Raw genomic sequence first — 21507 nt, 5'->3', positions numbered from 1 at the left:
ATATGAAGACGAGCAGCAAAGGCAGTCTTCAGGGAATGTGCAGGCGACCTTGGAACGGACAGCTCACGGAAGAACCCCGACCAGACCTAAGAGGAGGCGTGTAGTGGTGATAGGGGATTCCCTACTGAGGGGAACAGAAGCAGTGATCTGTGGGCCTGACAAGATGTCTCGGGAAGTGTGCTGTCTCCCCGGGGCTAAGATCCAAGATGTAACTGAACGACTGCAAGGAATCATAAAACCCACTGACAAATACCCCTTCCTCTTGGTTCATGTGGGAACCAATGACACTGCAAGCAATAGCCTCCAGAAGATCAAAAGAGATTACGAGGCTCTGGGCAGGAAATTGAAGCAATTAAATGCACAAATTGTCATCTCATCTGTCCTCCCAGTTGAACGACGTGGCCCAGGGAGAGAGGGAAAAATAGTGGAAGTGAACAACTGGCTTCGCAAATGGTGTAAACAGGAACGGTTTGGATTCTTAGATCACGGAATGCAGTTTCTTGAAGATGGACTTCTGGCAAGCGATGGGCTGCACCTCACAACGGTTGGTAGGAATGTTTTTGCAAAAAATCTCAGAAACCTCATCAGGAGGGCTTTAAACTGACTAATGTGGGGGAGGGAGACAGTGCTCCTGAAGGTAGGAGTCTATCAATTGATGAAGATGATCATCCAAATGTCATAGACCGAATGGAGCAAACAGCATGCAGACCTAGTGGTGGGAGGAAAAAATCCTTAAATAAGAGACACGGGGGAATGATTAATGGACTTCAATGTCTGTACACTAATGCGCAAAGTATGGGAAATAAACAAGACGAGCTTGAGCTCTTGGTACAGCTAACTAAATATGACATAATAGGCATCACTGAAACCTGGTGGGATAAGTCCCACGATTGGAATGTAATAATGGAGGGATACAATCTATTTCAGAGAAACAGACCAGACAAGAAAGGAGGAGGAGTGGCGTTATATGTCAGGGATGTGTATACCTGTGAAGAGATCCAAGATTTAGAACCTCAAAGCCAAAGTGAGAGCATTTGGGTCAAAATTAAGGGAGAGAAGAATAACAGTGACCTCATTGTGGGAGTTTACTATAGATCCCCAAGCCAAACGGAGGACATAGATGATGCCTTCCTGGAACAGATGGCCAAGCATGCAAAAGGAAGGGAGATAGTAGTAATGGGGGACTTCAATTACCCGGATATTTGTTGGATGTCAAACTCAGCCAAGAGCATAAGGTCAAACAGATTCCTCACTGGCCTTGCAGACAACTTCATTGTCCAGAAAGTGGGAGAAGCTACAAGAGGAACAGCCATTTTAGATCTGGTCCTAACCAATGTTGATGACCTGGTTAGTGGGGTAGAAGTGGAAGGATCATTAGGCGCGAGTGATCATGCTCTTCTGAAGTTTACTATACAGCGGAAAGGAGCAGCCAAGCATACTAGGACTCAATTTCTCGACTTTAAGAAAGCCGACTTCATAAAACTTAGGGAAGTGCTGGGTGAGATCCCATGGACAGTAATACTAAAAGGAAAGGGAGTTCATGATGGCTGGGAGTTTGTTAAGAGGGAGATAGTAAAAGCACAACTTCAGGCAATACCAATGAGACGGAAACATGGAAGGTGCCTAAAGAAGCCAGGGTGGCTATCTAAAGAACTTTTAACTGAGTTAAGATTAAAAAAGGATGTGTACAAAAAATGGAAAAGGGGGGAAACCACCAAAGAGGAATTCAAACAAATAGCCAGCACGTGTAGACACAAAGTCAGAAAAGCTAAAGCACAGAATGAACTCAGGCTTGCTAGAGAGGTTAAAAGCAACAAAAAAGGCTTTTATGGGTATGTTCGTAGCAAAAGGAAGAACAAAGAAACAGTGGGGTCACTCAGAGGAGAAGATGGTGAAATGCAAACAGGGGACACAGAAAGGGCTGAACTCCTCAATGCCTTCTTTGCCTCAGTCTTCTCCGATAAAGAAAACAATGCCCGACCTGAAGAATTTGGAGCAAATGATTCAGCAGAGGAAACACAGCCCAGAATAACTAAGGAGATAGTACAAGAATACTTGGCTAGTCTAGATGTATTCAAGTCTCCAGGGCCAGATGAACTGCATCCAAGAGTATTAAAAGAACTGGCAGATGTGATTTCAGAACCACTGGCAGTCATCTTTGAGAATTCCTGGAGAACAGGCGAAGTCCCAGCAGACTGGAGGAGGGCAAATGTTGTCCCTATTTTCAAAAAGGGGAAAAGAGAGGACCCAAATAATTACCGCCCAGTCAGTCTGACATCAATACCAGGGAAGATTCTGGAGCAGATCATTAAGCAAACAGTCTGTGAGCACCTGGAAAGGAATGCTGTGATCACCAATAGTCAGCATGGATTTCTGAAAAATAAGTCATGTCAGACTAACCTGATCTCGTTTTTTGACAGAATTACAAGCCTGGTAGATGAAGGGAACGCAGTGGATGTAGCCTACCTTGATTTCAGCAAGGCATTTGACAAGGTGCCCCATGATATTCTTGTAAAGAAGCTGGTAAAATGCGGTCTTGACTATGCTACCACTCAGTGGATTTGTAACTGGCTGACTGACCGAACCCAAAGGGTGCTCATCAATGGTTCCTCTTCATCCTGGAGAAGAGTGACTAGTGGGGTGCCACAGGGTTCTGTCTTGGGCCCGGTCTTATTCAACATCTTTATCAACGACTTGGATGATGGACTCAAGGGCATCCTGATCAAATTTGCAGATGACACCAAACTGGGAGGGGTGGCTAACACCCCAGAGGACAGGAACACACTTCAAAACGACCTTGACAGATTAGAGAACTGGGCCAAAACAAACAAGATGAATTTTAACAGGGAGAAATGTAAAGTATTGCACTTGGGCAAAAAAAATGAGAGGCACAAATACAAGATGGGTGACACCTGGCTTGAGAGCACTACATGTGAAAAGGATCTAGGAGTCTTGGTTGACCACAAACTTGACATGAGCCAACAGTGTGACGCGGCAGCTAAAAAAGCCAATGCAATTCTGGGCTGCATCAATAGGAGTATAGCATCTAGATCAAGGGAAGTAATAGTGCCACTGTATTCTGCTCTGGTCAGACCTCACCTGGAGTACTGTGTCCAGTTCTGGGCACCACAGTTCAAGAAGGACATTGACAAACTGGAACGTGTCCAGAGGAGGGCAACCAAAATGGTCAAAGGCCTGGAAACGATGCCTTATGAGGAACGGCTAAGGGAGCTGGGCATGTTTAGCCTGGAGAAGAGGAGGTTAAGGGGTGATATGATAGCCATGTTCAAATATATAAAAGGATGTCACATAGAGGAGGGAGAAAGGTTGTTTTCTGCTGCTCCAGAGAAGCGGACACGGAGCAATGGATCCAAACTACAAGAAAGAAGATTCCACCTAAACATTAGGAAGAACTTCCTGACAGTAAGAGCTGTTCGACAGTGGAATTTGCTGCCAAGGAGTGTGGTGGAGTCTCCTTCTTTGGAGGTCTTTAAGCAGAGGCTTGACAACCATATGTCAGGAGTGCTCTGATGGTGTTTCCTGCTTGGCAGGGGGTTGGACTCGATGGCCCTTGTGGTCTCTTCCAACTCTATGATTCTATGATTCTATGATTCTATGATTTGTTCCTGTTTCCCCCCAGTGAAATCCCTGACAAAGTTACCACTAGGTTTAGGATGAGCCTTTAATTCCTCATTTCCTTTCAGATGGACCTGCAAAAGGACCACTCATATAGCCATGAGGTCACAGTCAATGCTCTACAGTATATTTACACAATGAGAACTGAATAGCTCCAAGCAGTCATGCAGAATCAGAGATCCATGTAGCAAGTGAATGGGATGACAGCAGCATGCCCATTGACAAAAGGGGACAAGCTGAATGGAACTGTCAAGCCAACAATGAGGAGCTTCTGTGCAGGATGTGTTTTCATACAGATTCCTGAACAAAAGAAATTCTGGATTTAATTCTGCCTCCGTGCTCAAAGCCACGGTTAGCCTGCAACTGATACCTTGGGAACGCAATGTCATAGCAAACATTCATATATATATATATATATATATATATATATATATATATATATATGTGCAACATTCATCAATCCCTCATCTCAAAAGTTCAGGTAGCAAATAGTTGATTTTAAAGATCAAATGTAAAATAGTTGATTAAAATGCAAATGTAACTAAATCATCCAAAACCTCAGATCCCCAACCCTCCAGTGGGTTTAGGCTAGGGATGGGGGAGAAATTTAATTCACTTCACTTTTAAAGGTGAATCTCTCAAAGCTGAACTTTCTGAAACAGTGTGAGAACTGAAACATAGATATCCTTTGAAATTCACAATTCTCTAAATTTTGTGATGCAGTTCTCTAAACGTCAAATAATTTACAAAAATGCATATCTTAGGCAAAAATATCCGTTAAAACTAATGAAAATAACATACAAAAATGCCTTATATTTGGAGATGTTTGCAAAAATGTGTGCATCAGTCAAAATTACATACAAAACTATTTATTAAAATAAATTTACACTGAAATGCTGAAGAATTTTTAGCATTTTTTAAAAAATGCTAATTGCTCCCACCTCTACCTTTGGAGTTGCCAGTTTAAATTCAGGCCCATGATGGAAAAGATCTTCCTCTAAAGGGGTCAACTGATCAGCACACATTGTAAATCCCACTAAGGATCAGCTGCACTATGAAATCTCCCCTAAATCTCTTTTGAAGTTTTCCCCAACACTCTAGAGCAGGTTTGGGGAGGGCATGGGATGTGCATAGTTGGTGAAGAGGGGGAAAAGTCCCATTGTGGAAGCAGAAATCCTTTCACTGATGGTACTTAGCACTGCATTAGATAACAGCTGTAATGATGGAACACTGCCGGATCAGCAAGGTCATAATCTTCTATCAAACATAATAATAAAATATCAGCCTAAGCAGTGTGTGTGTGTGTCTTTAGTAATAATAATAACAGTCTTTTAGTAGCTTGTAGGGAGGGAAAGACTCACGAGGAATAGCTTACTTGTGTCCAGATTCATGGGCAATAGTAAATGCCAAACCAAGCCCCGTGTCCTCATTGATTGTACAACTGCGGTATTTACTGCACATTCCACTGATTGGAGCAAAACCTGCCAGGGAAAGGATGGTTGAATGGCATTATATCTTTATTCTGCTGCATAACATCACAGAGATTCAGAACATAGATTGTGTTAGGAAGATTTTGTGCTCATTTAAGCTTTGTCATGTAGAAGAATGCACAAGGCAAACTCACATGCACATGGCAATGCTGGGCCCAATCCAAGAAAAATGCATTCTGTCTGCAGCAGTTAACCTACAAAACTAACACAGGCTCCTTTTCTCTGCTGACTCAACAACAGTCCCGTCAGTTAGGAAAGCTATTCTGGAAAAGGGCGCCAGCTCTTTCCTGAAGGTCAGCCAGAAAGAATGAGAGTGCCCTTGGCCAGAGATATTTTCAAAAATCTGAAGCAACCTGACTGCATTGAATATTCCCCAGGCACAGTGCCCATCCTCCAGAAGACCCTTTCCTTCATTTCAATACCACTGAGTCCAAAATGCTGCAGATCAGATAATCCTGTAGAAAACTGTGAAAGACTGACATATAAACTTGCTACTTTCAAATTGACTCATTTGTGCTGGGCTGCCTTTGGGACTGGATTAGTAATGAAGGTAAGTATGTTGTTGAGGGGAGGGCATTAAAATTGGGAAACTCATATGTGGTTTTTGGACAGCCTGGGCAATGTGCCTCCTTTGATTCCTTATAACATGACCAAAGCAAAGATCATATCCCAAGCTATTCCTCGCAAGTTTCTTTCATTGTTTTCAGTTTATTTTAAAAGCTTCTTGTTGTAATGATTCATTAACTCTCTGGAACTCTCAATGCTTTTAAAACAGGCACAACTTTGCAGCTGGATTGCATCTACCACAACGTGAGATATGTTCATTTCTCAGCCGTGATACCCTATAATATATCCTAGCAAATGGTTTCCTGCCTAGGAAGCCACCCCTCCCAGAGCATCCATCATGTCCATCAGCCCCATAGCTGGAAACATGTGGATGACACAATGTTGGGGGAGGCTGCCATAGAATATGCCCATACCTAAAGTGTCGCATGGTTCATTCTTCCAGGAGCATATATCAAATCCAGTAAGCAAGATGGCGTGGTCATGACGCTTCCCATTCTTTCCAACCAGAGCTGATTGCCACTGGCAAAAGCTGTTTAATGACTGGTCTGCATGGTGGTTGATCATCAGTCCACCCTACAGACAAGAAAAAAAATCTCCTACCAGCAACAGAAAAAGGAAGGATTCTTCAAAGGCAATGAAAGTCTTATGAGGAAAGATCTACAGGGCCAGATCAAGGGAGAAAGGGGGTGTATGACCTGGGTGGCAGGCTAGGTGGGCAGCAAAATTCCCAGTTGGCCAGGAATGGAGGAAGAGACTTTTCCAAAGGGATTGGCTCCAAGGCCATTGAGCTGTGTCTCCTTCTCCTCTAAATCTGGAAACAGAGGGTGGGTGATTGCTGTTGTCACTCAGCAAATGTGAGGCAGGAGTGGTGGGGCTAAGTTGAGGGTGCGTGCCAGAGAGAGATGCAATTAGATGGCAACAAGCCTGCCTTGTCACGGTGCCTGCTTTCCGGGCACACTGTAGCCTCAATCATTGGTAGTACAAAAATGACACATGTTCATATGTATGATTTACATCATGAGAATTCCCCTATGGAATTCCGTCTGTGGAATTGAGTTTGTATACAACCTCTCTGAGTCTGATGAAACATCACTTACGGGTTCCTGTTCCAGAAGAAGAAGGCTCACAACTACAATATTGATGTCACTTCCAATTGTGCCATCCTTAAAAAGACTTGATACCTATGTGAAGGTTAGCACAAACAAAAGAGAAAGGAAAATAACAAGTAGTAAGCAAAAGGAAAATAAGTTTTTAATCCATCCCTTCACAAGTACTATATTAAATGCAGACAGCACAAAGATGTGCTGGGTGACATATTAATTTACAAAGACATGATCCTTCAGGAAATATTTCTATGCAATTCACAACATGAAATTAATTGGATCATCAGTCTTAAACATTTTTGCAGACAAACATTAATGGCAGTGACAGCCCAATGTCTTCAATACAATAGCCTGATGATTCAGTGCCAGAATTTGAACTGAGTTTCTTCCAGGTTCACAGCTCAGTTGCTTACCAATGGTCACATCTGAACATTGAGTGAGCCACAGCAAGCCCCAAGGTCATGTGCCCCCCTCTTTCCCCCCTCCTCTGGCATAGCCACATAAGGAGGCAAAAGGAAGCTTTCACTTCTGTTTTCTGTTAACCACACTTTAGTGTTGCATTCAACCCCTAAACAGTGACCACAGCTAACTATGGTTTGGCAAAACAAGCCAGCTTCATAACCCATCATTTGAAGTGAAAATTAACATTAAGCATATTGTGTCAATTTAATGACATCACAAAGTGCAGTTAAACACCACTGGGTAGTTACTTATGGGAGACGCTGTTCTATTCCATACCCAGGTGTCAGGCCTTTAAAGGTCAACACGAGAACCTTGAATTAGGTCAGGAAATGAATTAGAAGCAAGTGCAGGTGAAAAAGTACTGTTGTGACCCTGGTTAGAACTTCATAGGGCAAGAATTGTGCCTGGAAACAAACTATGAGCTAGTACAAAAAGGAAGTGTGGTATTCCTTCACATCCTTCCCCTCTGCCCTTAGCTTCAGATCCAACCATCTGTACCCTGTCCCTCATTAATGAAGGGTGACTGGACTGATTTCCAAAGAAGGAGGCATTCAGACTTCTGAGCAATGCTCTTGCTAGCATAAGCAAGGGGAGAGGTCAGAAGGGGAAGGAAGGAGCAAGTTCATAACCTTATTTCCTTCCTCACACCGGAGCAAGGCTTAATCACTCAAACAAGGCCTTGGGTTTGAGTCCATTGTGCTGTTTAATTTAAAATGACACCGCTTCTTGCAAGTACAAAAGCCATGCGTGGACCAGGCCAAGCACTGCTGTGAAAAAGGAAATGATTTAAGAAAGAAAAGCACATCTCCATACATATATTTCATTCTATCTTTGCTACACAAGACCATCAGGCAGCTTTGAACCAAAGCTCTGCCAAGGATTCTCTCATTTCCATCTGTGCTCTGGAAGTCGTATAGTCAGCACAGCCAAACCAAAAAAATACTGGCAGGGTGGTGAGGGAATACTCCATTTTCTGAAAGTTTACATTGTTTCAACGCCCTCCTTCTTGCTGCCACCCTCCATTATTGCCCCTCCCCCACAACTGTATCTATGCACTTGTGCACATTTATGTTGGGGATTTTTTTAAAAAAGAAAAAAGATAACATTTGTGCACATGTTTCCAACACAAAAATAGTCATCCAAACTGGTTTACAATTAAAATTAGAATAATTGGGTTGTATTCAACATAGCACTAAGATGAGCATTCTGTCAGCGCAAGGAATTCTCCTTGCACAACAGAATGTTCTCTCCCTCTCTCCAACACCACACAGCCCCTAAACTGCCAACTCAAAACTCAAACTCTCAACTTGGGTGTTATGATTGTAAATTTTATTCCAAAAAATAGGACGGGGTCCCAACAAAGGTTGAACTGAAGGTTACAGATTCCTAAGGCATGGTAGGGCTCTACAATACACGGCAAGGCAAAAACGAAGAAATTGTTCCAACACTTGACACACACCCTAAGCTCCCCCTTTTAAGAGCAGGGGGACACAGTTATTTGTGTTGTCATTTCCCCCAGACCTGGGACTGGACAAGCAAGCAGTCACACCTGTAAGTAGACAAAGTTCACAAGGTCTCTTCAAGCCAGGCAGTTACCTCCACAGAGACAACTGGGGCACCTCACCATCAAATCTATCCTTAGGTGCATCCCTTGAGATGGATTGTCCCTTCCCACTAATGGGAGGCACCAAGGCCCTCTCCAACAGAGGTGATATTGTGTTCAGGGTATCTGATTACTTTGGTTCAGCTCCGAAGGCCTTCTAGCAGTTCCCTCATTGTGAAAAGTGAGGTTACAGGGAACCAGGCAGAGAGCCTTCTCGGTAGCGGCAACTGCCCTGTGGAACGCTCTCCCATCAGATGTCAAGAGAATAAACAACTAAACAACTAAAAGGCCTCAGCCCAGTATAACTGGAGCATCTCCTCCCCCATCCTTCAGCCTGGACAGAGGTCCTTCTCCAAGGGTCTTCTGCTGGTTCCCTCACTGCAATAAGCAAAGTTACAGGGAACCAGGCAAAGAGCCTTCTCAGTAGTGGCAACTGTCCTGTGGAATGCCCTCCCATCAGATCTGAAGGAAATAAACAACTATCTGACTTTTAGAAGACATCTGAAGGCAACCCTGTATCAGGAACTTTTTAATGTCTAAAGTTTTACTGTTTTTTTGTGTGCTGTAAGTCGCCCAGAGTATCTGTGGAAACCCAGCCAAATGGATGTGGGGTATTATTATTATTATTATTATTATTATTGAGGTGGGTTGCTCTTCTGACTACCTGCTTGGCCCTTTCTCCCAGTCCAGATCCCCACTTTGGCCCTCCCTGAGGTCAGACTCTTCTCTAGGTTCTTGATTACTATACTCCAATCCTCCAGCACCTTCCCCCAGGCTGGGCACCTCCAAATCCCCAATCTCTACCTTGTCATCTGACTACCCCTGTGTTCATAGGCTTCATGACATGAAGCAAATCTGGGGGTGGTGCAGGGTGCACAAAGGGTGAAAAATCCCACTGCTCTTGCTGAAATCTCGCATTAACAGGACAGGTTATTGGAATAGTGCCCACTGCAGGCAGCAGCATCTACTGTTCTTCCTTATCATCATCATCATCACCACCACCACTGTTGGGGCCAGAGTGAACAAGCAAGTTGCAACAGTGAAGGGAATGAGCAGGTCAAGGAGACTCTTGGTACCAAGGTGTGGGTGCTCAATAGACATACAAACATGCCAGCCCCTAACACTGGCTCCAGTATGTAAGGAGCTTGAGTAGATGCTTGTAGCATTGCCAGCTAATGACAATTTTCTAGGAAGCTCATCTCAAAATGTACATTGTGGTAAGTGGTTCCAGTAAGTGAGGTGGCAGAGGCTGGTAAGGAAGGCACTGTCAAGCTTACCAGACTTTGAGAAGGTTTTGCAAGGGTTCCGGGGTGCTGTCAGAACCCTCCCAGCTCCCTTCCCAGTAAACAAGAAAAACAAACTGAGTGCGCAGATGGGGGGGGGGATAAAGAAATGGAGAGCAGAGAGCAGTAGGTTTCCCTGTCTCTCCATTTATTAATTTTACTTCCCCACCTGCCTAACCAATGTGAGTGCAAGTTGAGGGCTACTTGTACTGTAAAAAAGGATTCATCAGCTGCACCACCCTTTCTTACCATGTTCATGACTGTCAAGATGTATGTAGTCACATTCTCCTTGCTATGCTTCTCCAGCATTTTCCTGTCTGCCACAACTAGAGTTTCAACATTCAAACTTCCACTCTTCTGACTTTTAATGGGGGATCTTTTCAGCCTTGCCAAGCTCCGATATTCATCAGACAGGATGAATGCGTCCTCTGTGGGTGGTTTAGGTGTGTCTAAAAGGAAACAGAGCAGAGATTTGGAAATTGCTCAGAACTGACTTTTCTTTCTTTATGACCAGTTTACCTCAGTCCTAAAGTGTTGAGGGACTAGAACCCTGAATGAATCTAGGATATTGTGATAGATGCCAAATGCTGATTAAAATGGGTTGTTAGATGCGGAGTCCTTTTCAATACATTATTAAGTCCTGATTTGTCCGTCTTTGTTAATTTTCTTTTTAAAGACACTTAATACAACATGTCACAGAGAGGAAAAAAATCTATCTCGAAAAGAATGAGTTTCACATGCTGATATGGGAAACATTTCTAATTTCTACCTAATTATTTGTTATCTCCCTATGGGGCATGTGCACGCACACACACATTCTCCTGTATATCTAGGGACCAATTCAAAAAGCTATACTGTGTGTGTGGCCCACTGATGATTCCACACAGCCCAGGCTGCATTGTACACCAATCTTCAGAGCAGCAGCAGCCCCAAGAGCACATGCACAAAGCAAACTGTGCTAGGATTGTTGCAACAGCAACCAATATTGTGGTTACTGCTTTGGAATAAAGTTGCAGGAAACCTGTTGACCATAAGCATGATGCCTTCTGGACCAAATGAAAACAGATGTGTATAGTTCATGCTAATTTATCCTAACAGACAAAGTTTCAACCCCTCCATCAAATAAAGGATTCTAAATGAGGGTTGAAACTATGCATTTTTAAGAGAGTTGAAGGTGGGATGACCAATGAGCCATTCTTTCTATAATGAATTGTATGTGCTTGTGGATGAACTGGATAGCTTAGCTGGTAAAGCATGAGACTCTTAATCTCACAGTTGTGGGTTCAAGTTTCCTGCATCGCAGGGGGTTGGACTAGATGACCCTGTGATCCCTTCCAACTCTATGATTCTATGATTCTGTGTCTTTATCATACAGTACTTGCACTTCTAGGCACCTGAGATTTTGAAGGGCTGCAGAAGCCTACACTTAGGTCTCTTTACTCATGATATGTCAAGGATACATCTGAGGATGGGTGAATCAGTCAGTTTTAGTTTCTCCTACTTTCTCATTTTTTTCCAATCTTCAATTCAGTCCTGCACATTTTCACATCTGTTTCTGATCTATTTGTTTATTTTTAAAATCCTCATGAAAAAGTGTCAGCGTTGCAGTACAAATTTCTCCTAATATAAACACTCTTGTGTGCAATTTTCCCTAATATACATTTTTACAAAACACTTTCCCCTCATATTATGCATTTTGCATGTTATTAATACAGACATTTTATGCACACTTTACCCTAGTATATGCATTTTTGTACACACTGCTTGGCTGGCCTACTGTACTGCAAAATTTGGAGAAGTGTAAATTTTGACAAGTGGCTATGTAGTTCACATACTATTTTGGAAACTACAAATTAGGTTCAACTTTCAATGTGAAATGAAATGAATTTCTCCTCTATCCCTTGGTAGACATTATTTATTTTAACAGCACACCTAAAAATGTTAAGTATGAATGCCTGTACATGTCTGCTTGGACAGCTACTGTGCAAATGCACTTACTAGGAATCCTGATTGGCTGCAGCTCCCTTGCCTCTGCATAATTTGTGAAATGACTCAGAACTAACCATGGGATTTGTATCTACAGCATGGGAAACATTGAATTGTATCCAATGTTAGTTCAACTCAAAGTTGACCCATTGAAATTAATGAACATAATTTCGGTGGGTCAAGTCTGAGTAGAACTTAGCTGGATGCAACCCAAAGCCTTTTACTCAACACCTTAAACTTTTCATAGCTTCTCTCACCAGACAATGTATTTCTGTGCCCAATGTTTTATTATAGGGATAGGTAGATAACTATTGTTACAGCTAAGTTAAGAAATATGTGTCTATCATACTACCTTATTTTATAAATCCAGACATCCCATCATTTAGCTGCTTTTTCTATTTCCACAACATTATTATTTCCCTTCTGTATAGCGTTTCTCTGTTGTTTGAGTCATCTGAGACAATCCACTAGGACCATGCCTTAAGACAGATGGCCACCCTTAATGAACTTTGGTTTTGCTTCCTTCAAACCCTGGAATTCGATGTATCTATAAGCTCTTTGCCATCTCTCTTACTGTGTCTGCGCAGAGCCTTGCTGAATAGAACCAGTCTTGATTAGAGTAGAAACTTCCATGTACTACAGTGATACAAAGGAGCAATTTATGGTAATGTACATACAGCTTATACAAATGGGCTTCAGCTACTCTTCCCATCTGTTTTGCCTGACAGCCCCAACTTTTGACAGCTCTGGATAGTTCCAAGTGAGCTGACCCAACCTGAAGCAATCAAGGGTTATATCAATCCAATTTGACCAAAGCCCAGATCGACCCAAATTGGCCCAATTTGATTTTGGCATTCTGCGTCAGCTGGATCCAGTGCACAACCCTACAAAATATGCTTTTCATTCACTTGATCATGCATATGGTATTCTACTGCAAAAAAACTGTGGCAAGAGAATGTTTGGGCCATTTGAGCATTATAAAGCCATTCTGTGCTAGACAAAGAAGTGGGTTACAAGACTGGTCAAATCAGGTACTGTAAAGATCAGCAGTATTACCAGATGAAGCTTCTGCTTGACTATACTTATCTATTCAAACTGCAAGTAGGAACCACATGTTTCGGTGCTCACAAATATGTAAAATACCTGCATAGAGAAAATGGACACATTGGGGGGAAAAGCTCTACCATAAGGTATGTTATGGTTTATTTATATCCCACTTTTTGGTCCAAAGGCCTCCAGTGCAGTGAACAACATATTAATACAAAAAAAGTACAATAAAGAGTACAGCCAATCAATCATGTCACTTTTCAGTTGGAGACCAGGCTAACACAGAGAGAGACAATCACAGAGAGGGGGGAAGAGAGGCTGCTTCAGCCTTTCACCTAGGAACAAACACATCCACAAACAATAGTCCATGCCAGAGGTCCCTCACTCTTGCCATATTTCAAGGGAGAAACTTACTCTCCTTCGGAATTTTCCCTTTGGAACTCATCCACCAGTGGCAACCCACTACCAACTGCAGCCTCCAAATCAATAGGCTTCCCCCTTGGAAACAGGCCACAACTGTGTCAAAATTCTTTCCAAATGCAGCTAGCTGGCCAAATCTTTTGACTGTGCCAACAAGCTACTGTTCTGCAGCTGCAGAAGGAAAGGGTTGGAGAGGCAAAGATGACATTCACCATATTTGACTACCCCGCTAGCTACTATTTTGGAAGTTGACTTGGGGAAGCAAGGTTTAGCTAAGTTACGCAGTCAGGGGGTGGTCTGTAGATTTAATGATGACTCCCCTATCTTGTCATACTCCCCCCCCCACCTCATCTTGCCATACCTTATTTGAGAACTGGGCTCTAGCCAGAAGCAGGTTGCTGGGTGGCGTGAAGCAATTACACTATCTTTGTGGCATGTGGGTCACTACTGTTTACTGCAGAGGAAGGGGCCAGGCAATGAGGAGGTTAGTGCAGTACGACTGCACCAGACCAATCCAGTTCACCTGCCTGTGCATAATCACCAACCTCAGTCTCCTTTGTTTTTCCTTCACTCACCAAGTGACTGAAAAGGAACAAATGGGGGCGCTTTTCTCTCCTCACCCCCCCCAAAAAATGGATCCATTTGTTCCCTTCCTCTTTCTAGGTGGTGAGAGTGGCAGAGGTAATCACATGGTCCAAAGACAGAGTACTCCGAAAAATGAACATAACAAGCATGACTATCTAGAAAGATAGGGAAGATAAAGGACTGATATTGATGCAGCACTGCTGTTTAGGCACCCCAGTCCTGGGATCCATAGCCTGGTCCTCAGGCTGCCACTGCCTCCCCTAATCCTGCACAGAGGCTTTGGGGGGTAAGGGTGGGGCTCAGGGAGCAACAGCAGCAAGAACATGGGGAAAGATCAGTTGTGTGAGTAAATTTCCGTCCCCTTGCCTTTTGAAGTCAAGCCACAAAGCACATGACTTCATTTGTTTAGCTGGGAATATGAGATTATATGGTCTTCACATAATATATATGTTTAGTGCATGCAGACAGTAGTTTCTCAGGCCACCTTGTCCTGAGATTAGTCTTGTCTTTGCTGTTACTATGAAGAAGAAAAGGGTTATTAAAAAATGGGGGAAGAATTTTACTAAAGCGTGACTTGCTAAACACGATCCACTTGGCATGCCTTGCTCTGTAATTATGTATCTTGGGATAAGTGGCTTGAAAAGAATGCTGACTAATGCTGATTCTATACAAGCTGCATGTTGAGTGCAATTATTAAAGAAAGTTAAAAGGGGCAAATGTTACACATATGCCGTAAATGCTGCACTGTGCTAAAGTTTTCTTTTTCCCATTATTATTTTTTAAAGCTGATCTATTACAAGTATGGGTTTAACTAAACAGTCTTTTTAAAAACTACAACAAAGTCATCTTTCAAACTGAAGCAAATGAAAACCACACAAATAAATAACTAGGACTCTAATGGGGAACACTAACATCCAGAAAAAACAAGGAATCTCAGATGAAGCTGCAGCAATCAATTCCCATTGTAACTCAGGTTTGCTTCCTAATAAGATTGCCAAATACATCCAGGTTTGGTGTTCATAATGGGGATAAGCAAGCAAACAAGCTATCCAAAGCAGTCCTAATCATGGATCAATCTAGGAGAAATGAATTTGTGGTTGTGTCTTGCCCCTTGAACTCCAGATGCTTAAGGCCAACATGCCCAGAGCCTCTGTTTATCCAGAGTTATGGATTTGGGAAGCTATGTATGCAGGCCAGTCTTTGCCAGCCTGGTGCCTTCCAGATGTTTTGGACTGTAATTCCCATCAGACCAGCCACAATTCCACTCCAATTCTACATGCAATTTAACAATCAATTCCTCTTCCCCAGGAACTCTAGAAACTGTAGTTCTGGGAAGGGAAATGGTGGTCTCCTAACAATACTCAGCACCCTTAACACACTTCAGACTACAGTACACAGGATTCTTGGGGGGGGACTGTTTACAATGGTACGATAAGGCTTTAAATGTATGGTACAGATTGGGGGAGGCACTGCTCCTTCTCTTTTATTTGGACATTTTTTTAAAAAAAATGCAGCAATCACCAAAGCAATGCCTGCAGACCACTGCAAAAAAACAAACACCTCATAATCTAAGAACTACTACGTCAAGAAAAGAGATAGAAAGTTTCCTTACATACATTTCTTGCGACGTCCACAAAAATGCTGCTTTTGAAACCTTCCGTGGTGGTAACCGTGAGCTTGGACGTGAGACTTGTGGGCAGTGTGATTTCTGTGATGGCCAGGGGGGAAGTGATGGGGATTGGAATCTACTTTGTGCACCTTCTCTTCAGCGGTCCGTTTGTACAATACATGAGGGTGGTGTCCGGCAGGTGGCGTATAGTGGTGTTCCTGTGCTAGGTGTTGAGGTAATGGAGATATAAGGAAGTCATTCTCCCGTGTCCTTATCAAACCTGACTAAAGAGATAAATATAAAGAAAAGATAAGGTTATACTTAGGTTCACTAGGCAAAGAGTTTCTCAAATGCAGCCACAAGGAATCTTAAGAGCAGGTCACCAACCTGCTCCGTTGCCTTGTATGAGATTTGATCACACTATGGTCACATTCACACCACACATTGAAAGCACTATGATAGATCCTTAAACAATCATGGCTTCCCCCCAAAGGATTCTGGGAACCATGGTTTGTTAAGTGTGCTGAGATCCGTATCCCCCTCCCAGAGCTACCATTTCCAGGGTTCCCTGTGATGATGGGCTGATTATTAAACCACTCTAAGAATTGTAGCTCTGGGCAGGAAATAGGGGGTTTCCTAACAACCCTCAACACCCTTAAAAACCACAGCTCACAGAATTCTTTGGGAGAAAGTATTACTGTTTTCGCAATTAAAAACACACAAACTGATGTGGAAATATGGAGGATCAAATTTAAGATTGCAAATTTGAGAAACTGAGAGAAACCAAAATTGATAGATTCGGCCATGTCTCTTAAGGAACTGCAGGCAGCTAGGCATGTGAACATTTACAAATCTCTTTGTAAATATCTGCTAGTCCTATTGATGTCTCACTTCTTAGTTATTAAAGTATTTAAAATATCGACAGAACTGTGCACAAGTCAGAAAGCTGGCAAAGCTTTGTGAATCACAAAGTTGTGCACTCTCCTTCACACACACCCGAATTAGGAATGAAAATGCAAAAAAGCAACCCATTCCCTTATTATTGTTCTTAATATATCCAGCTCTAGTTTAAAGGGCCAACATGGACTTTATTGAGGTCTGTGCTGCTGCAAACCTTGTTAACCACTTGTCAGCTTCTGTAGTATATGTGTAACAGATTCATCAAAACCAGATGTGCAAATAAGTTTGGTTACTCAAAGACTGTGTACTCAGAAGCAAGGTACAATGTTGTAATGGTATTCTAATGGTATTTTGTGAGCTGCCCTGACCATTTCACATTTAAAAGCAGTATATAGATTTTTTTCACAAATAAATACCATGAGGTCCAATGCTGTGGTAGAAATACAATAGCATGCAGATACGTGTCCTCTTTTGACCTTTTTGGTAACGTAGTAACACTTTTTTGACTATACATATGTGGCCACCCTAAATTCCTCCTGGGTTACTGGGTATATGATGACATCCTAAGAACTCCTTCAGATGGCCTGTTCATTGAGCATTCATCCTGATTTACTTGATGTGGGGATTAAACTATGTCTGATCTTTATTGCACATTTGTCCTGATTTGTTTGCAGGGAGATTATACAACAATGAGCACACACTCTAATTTGTTTGTGGAGTGTTTATAAGTTTTCCCATTAATCAGTGATCATCCCACATTTTGCAATGTATTACTCTGTGACTTTCCTAACTGCAAAAATGCAGGTTGTTGTTTTGTAAGTGGATTTGTTGCACTGGTGTGACTGAGCTCTTTAATCCACTTTCATTGCATAAACCTCAATTTCCAGTATGCACTTGAATCCCTTTCACAAAGTACTGACAGTCTAGAGGTGACCTAAAATGTTTCCACACAAATAGGATACCCTGGGTCATTATCTTTCTTACTACACAGATTGTATCTCATGTTGTTGGTTGAAAATTAGGATATCTTCACATTAGCAGCTTAAAACACAGCAAGGTCATCCCCCATCCCCAATCTGCATTTCAAGCCTCATTTGCACAGTGTTCACATCTGAGAAGGGGCAGAGATGTCTTCCTCCAATGTACATTATTGGTTTCCCCACTCCCATGGAACTCCTTTCCATGAAGCTGTTATCTGTGTGTGCACAATGATCTCTACATGTGCAATGGCTTCTTCAAATGTCCCTACTACTGCCTACTCTGCATCCAGTTTTCTAGTCAGATGGAAACTGGTTTGAGGGAAAAAATGCATCAAACATTTGTCAAGAAACTGCAGGACTGATATGGACTGTGGCTAATGTGTGACTGTGGCTTCAACATCTAGCAGTGGGAGCACACTGAATGCAGAGTATGTTTTAATATGAGCATATTCTTAGTTTGGAAAAGATTCACAGCGCCACAGATCAGAGAGAAAGAACATGGTCCCAGGCATCTCCAGCTAAAGGAAATGAAGCAGCGGGAGTTTTTGTCGTTGCTGTTTTAACAGAGAGCTGCTGCCAGTTTAAAAAACAAAAGCAAAATACTGTCCTAGGTGAACCAGTGCTATCTAAACTTGGTGGAAGGCAGCTTTATATGTTTATATGAAAATCATGCACTTGTAGTTGGCCAACAGTTTCACAGCTGGCCTGCAGGTTTCCATAAAGTATTCCACTGACCAGTGGCGTAGCGTGGGTTGTCAGCACCCGGGGCAAGGCAAGTAATTTGCGCCCCCTAACCCGTGGATTTGCGCCCCCTAACCCCCAGATGTTGTGCCCGGTGTGGCCGGGCCCCCCTGCACCCCCCACGCTACGCCACTGCCACTGACCACTGTGTAAAACAGGATGCTGGACTGGATAGACCTTCACTGTCACCCAGAAGGTTTTTTTTAAAAAAAATTACTTCACTGAGCCATGATATGATTGCTGCGATCAGCACCTGGTATCCTTGAGCAACTGCAAGGGCTCCAATGGCCTCCCCTACCCTTTCCATTTTTCTATATATTTATTGGTCTGGCACACCAAGAAGTACCAGAGTACCTACCTGCCTGCAGACTGTCTCACCAGAGTGGTGCATGCTCTGGTTATCGCCTGCTTGGAGTACTGCAATGCGCTCTACGTGGGGCTACCTTTGAAGGTTACCCAGAAACTACAACTAATCCAGAATGTGGCAACTAGACTGGTGCCTGGGAGTGGCCTCCGGAACCATATAACACTGGTCCTAAAGGTTCCTCATTGGCTCCCAGTGCATTTCTGAGCTGACCTTTAGAGCCCTAAATGGCCTTGGCCCAGTATACCTGAAGGAGCATCTCCTCCCCCATCATTCAGCCTGCACGCTGAGGTCCTCCTCCAAGGTTCCCTCACTGCGAGAAGCAAAGTTACAGGGAACCAGGCAGAGGGTCATCTCGGTAGTGGCGCCCTCCCTGTGGAACCCCCTCCCTTCAGATGCCAAGGAAACAAACAACTACCTGACTTTTAGAAGACATCTGATGGCAGCCCTGTATCAGGCAGTTTTAAATGTTTGATGTTTTAGTATGTTCTGATATATGCTGTGAGCTGCCCAGAGTGGCTGGGGAAACCAGCCAGATGGGCAGGTGTATAAATAATAATAGTTATTATTATCTTGTCTCTTAGTGGAAGCAGAACATAGCCATCATGGCAAGTAGCCTCTGATATTCCTACCTTACATGGATTTGTCTAATCCCCTTTTAAAGCCATACAAAGTGGTGGTCATCGCTACCACTTCAGGGAGAAAATCTCATCATTTCATGAATGTACTGTGTAAAGAAGTACTTTCTTTCAGTCTGATTCTGCCAACATTCAGCTTTATTGGATGGCCTTGAGTTCTAGCATTATGAGAGTTCTAGCCTTCTGACCTTGTGTCATTCTAGGGCATACCTGTAAATGTAAAGGGCTGCTTGATGCTCCCTGGATCACTGTCATAGCAGCCCCTATGAAAAGCCAATGACAGAGCAGGAGGCCCAGCAGAGAACACTTTCCTCAGGGGCCTCTTCAAACCCCATGCAGCTGTGGCTGCAGTTTATTACACTATGAAAATAAGAAAAGAGACTTCACCAGGAGCTATTTGTTCCTTCCTCTTTTCAAAAGAAATTAACTAAGCCTGCCCAGCCTCATCTAACATCTTCTTTGGAGTAAAACCTTTGCTGTCAATGAAAATACAAAAGAAGTTCATCTTTGGCAAGGGCTTAATTCATTTGCTTGCTTTGCTCAATGTGCTGGTAATCTTCAAACTGGCAAGCCACACTAGGGCATGGAGAAGCAGATCCCTACAGGGGACAGAACTGATATTTTAATCCTTAAGATTTATGTCATCATTTATTAAGAAATGACACCATTCATACGAAGTTCTGGGCAAAAGGGGGGAAGGGAACCTCATAGTCTTCTGGTATTCTGCACCAGAAACAGGGCATCTGCTAACTGATTTTACAGAGAGAGAAAGAGAAAGAGAAAGAGAGAGACAGAAAAACATAGTAAATCTGTTCTTTATTTTGCTATTCTAAAGGTTTCCAACATCTGAAATTATTCCTAGAGGATTCATTTCATAAATGATTTGAACCATATGATTTGAATTGTCTGTGTTTCCCTTTCAAGAACCTGCTTGTGATGTGCACTGCATTGCAGACATCACATTGGTGGGCTGAGAATTCCAATGATGTGTAAGGAACTTATTAGGACTGTCCGCTGATTAAAGAATGCTCAGATGATTGATCACCATCCCTTATTATAAATCTGCATATTACAGAAGGCTGGAAATGGGTGCCTTTTTGAGATACTGAAAAGAATGTAAGAATAATTCAATGAACAATTTTAGCTACATGTTGTTATTCATATTTTGTTGTTTTTTTTTAATTTCCTATTACTGTAACATGCCAAAACTACATCAAAAAACAAACAAACAGGAATGTATCCCTAATTGGAGCCTTGCCAATTTAACTATTCCTCCCTGATTGAATTTGTTCCCCATTGATTAATCAAAGCTTTAGTTGATTAATCAGTTGATTAAGCCAATTAAACCCCACAGTCCAGTTCAAAGTTGTGAGGGGTAAGCTTCCCTTTGCACAACATTGTGGGAGAAAATGGGTAAGGTTTATGACTTGAAAAAGTCATAAGTTGGCTTGTAAGTTCATTGCATCTTTTCACATTGCCATATTTTAAAATATTTCATCAGCTGTGACTGAGGCCTATGACTTTAACTGAAAACAGTGAAACACTCAAATTGTTTGTATTGTTTGGTTAGTGTCCCCTTTGCAGAGGACAGTTCTCTGTTTCAAGTGCTGTCAGAAGTCTTTCTTCTGTTTGTAGGGCTGCCCAGTCCAAGCTCCATTTATAGACAAAGAACCCTAAGGACAGAAATCAGGGGCCTTAAATTTGGTTATCAACAGCAGACTGAGCAAGTATTCAGATCCTCTGGTCAAAGTCTTCCCCATTAGAATGAGATGTGTTGTATTTCTGTCTATACATAAATCTGTTCTGGCCCTGTCTTCCTTCCCTTATTCTAGTATAATATATTAATCTTGCCATAATTCCATAACTAGTAGCGAATGGTGTAATGAGTCGTTACTGCTTACCAGGAGGGGAAGGAGAGGGCACTGTGGCACAATCAAACCACTCATAGGAGCCAACTCTGAGGGGCCAAGATCGCTTCGTACCCCCATAAAATATTTGAGGGGGTCAGGCCCCCACAAAGTTGATGGGCATTGCCATTCGAATGGTGTGTGTGCACCACGTCACATGATTGATTATGCGAGGTGGGGCTTACT

General features: G+C 42.6%; 1 protein-coding gene across 3 annotated transcripts in view; it reads right to left on the bottom strand.

The window, feature by feature from the left end:
* The window catches only part of ADAMTS18 (ADAM metallopeptidase with thrombospondin type 1 motif 18), a 101325-nt gene that overhangs the window by 47615 nt on the left and 32203 nt on the right, over positions 1-21507 (bottom strand). For 2 of the 3 annotated variants that reach the window (XM_053399600.1, XM_053399601.1), the window contains exons 4-8: positions 15799-16075; positions 10394-10593; positions 6791-6874; positions 6107-6266; positions 5012-5117 (exon numbers count right to left, since the gene is read on the bottom strand). In XM_053399600.1, coding sequence (XP_053255575.1) covers positions 5012-5117; positions 6107-6266; positions 6791-6874; positions 10394-10593; positions 15799-16075 — 827 coding nt within the window. The remainder of the gene's footprint in view (positions 1-5011; positions 5118-6106; positions 6267-6790; positions 6875-10393; positions 10594-15798; positions 16076-21507) is intronic. The other variant, XM_053399602.1, reaches the window with a different exon arrangement.

Source organism: Podarcis raffonei, chromosome 8, assembly GCF_027172205.1.
Source record: "Podarcis raffonei isolate rPodRaf1 chromosome 8, rPodRaf1.pri, whole genome shotgun sequence".
NCBI classification, from domain to species: domain Eukaryota; kingdom Metazoa; phylum Chordata; class Lepidosauria; order Squamata; family Lacertidae; genus Podarcis; species Podarcis raffonei.
This window is presented reverse-complemented; position numbering and strand designations above follow the sequence as displayed.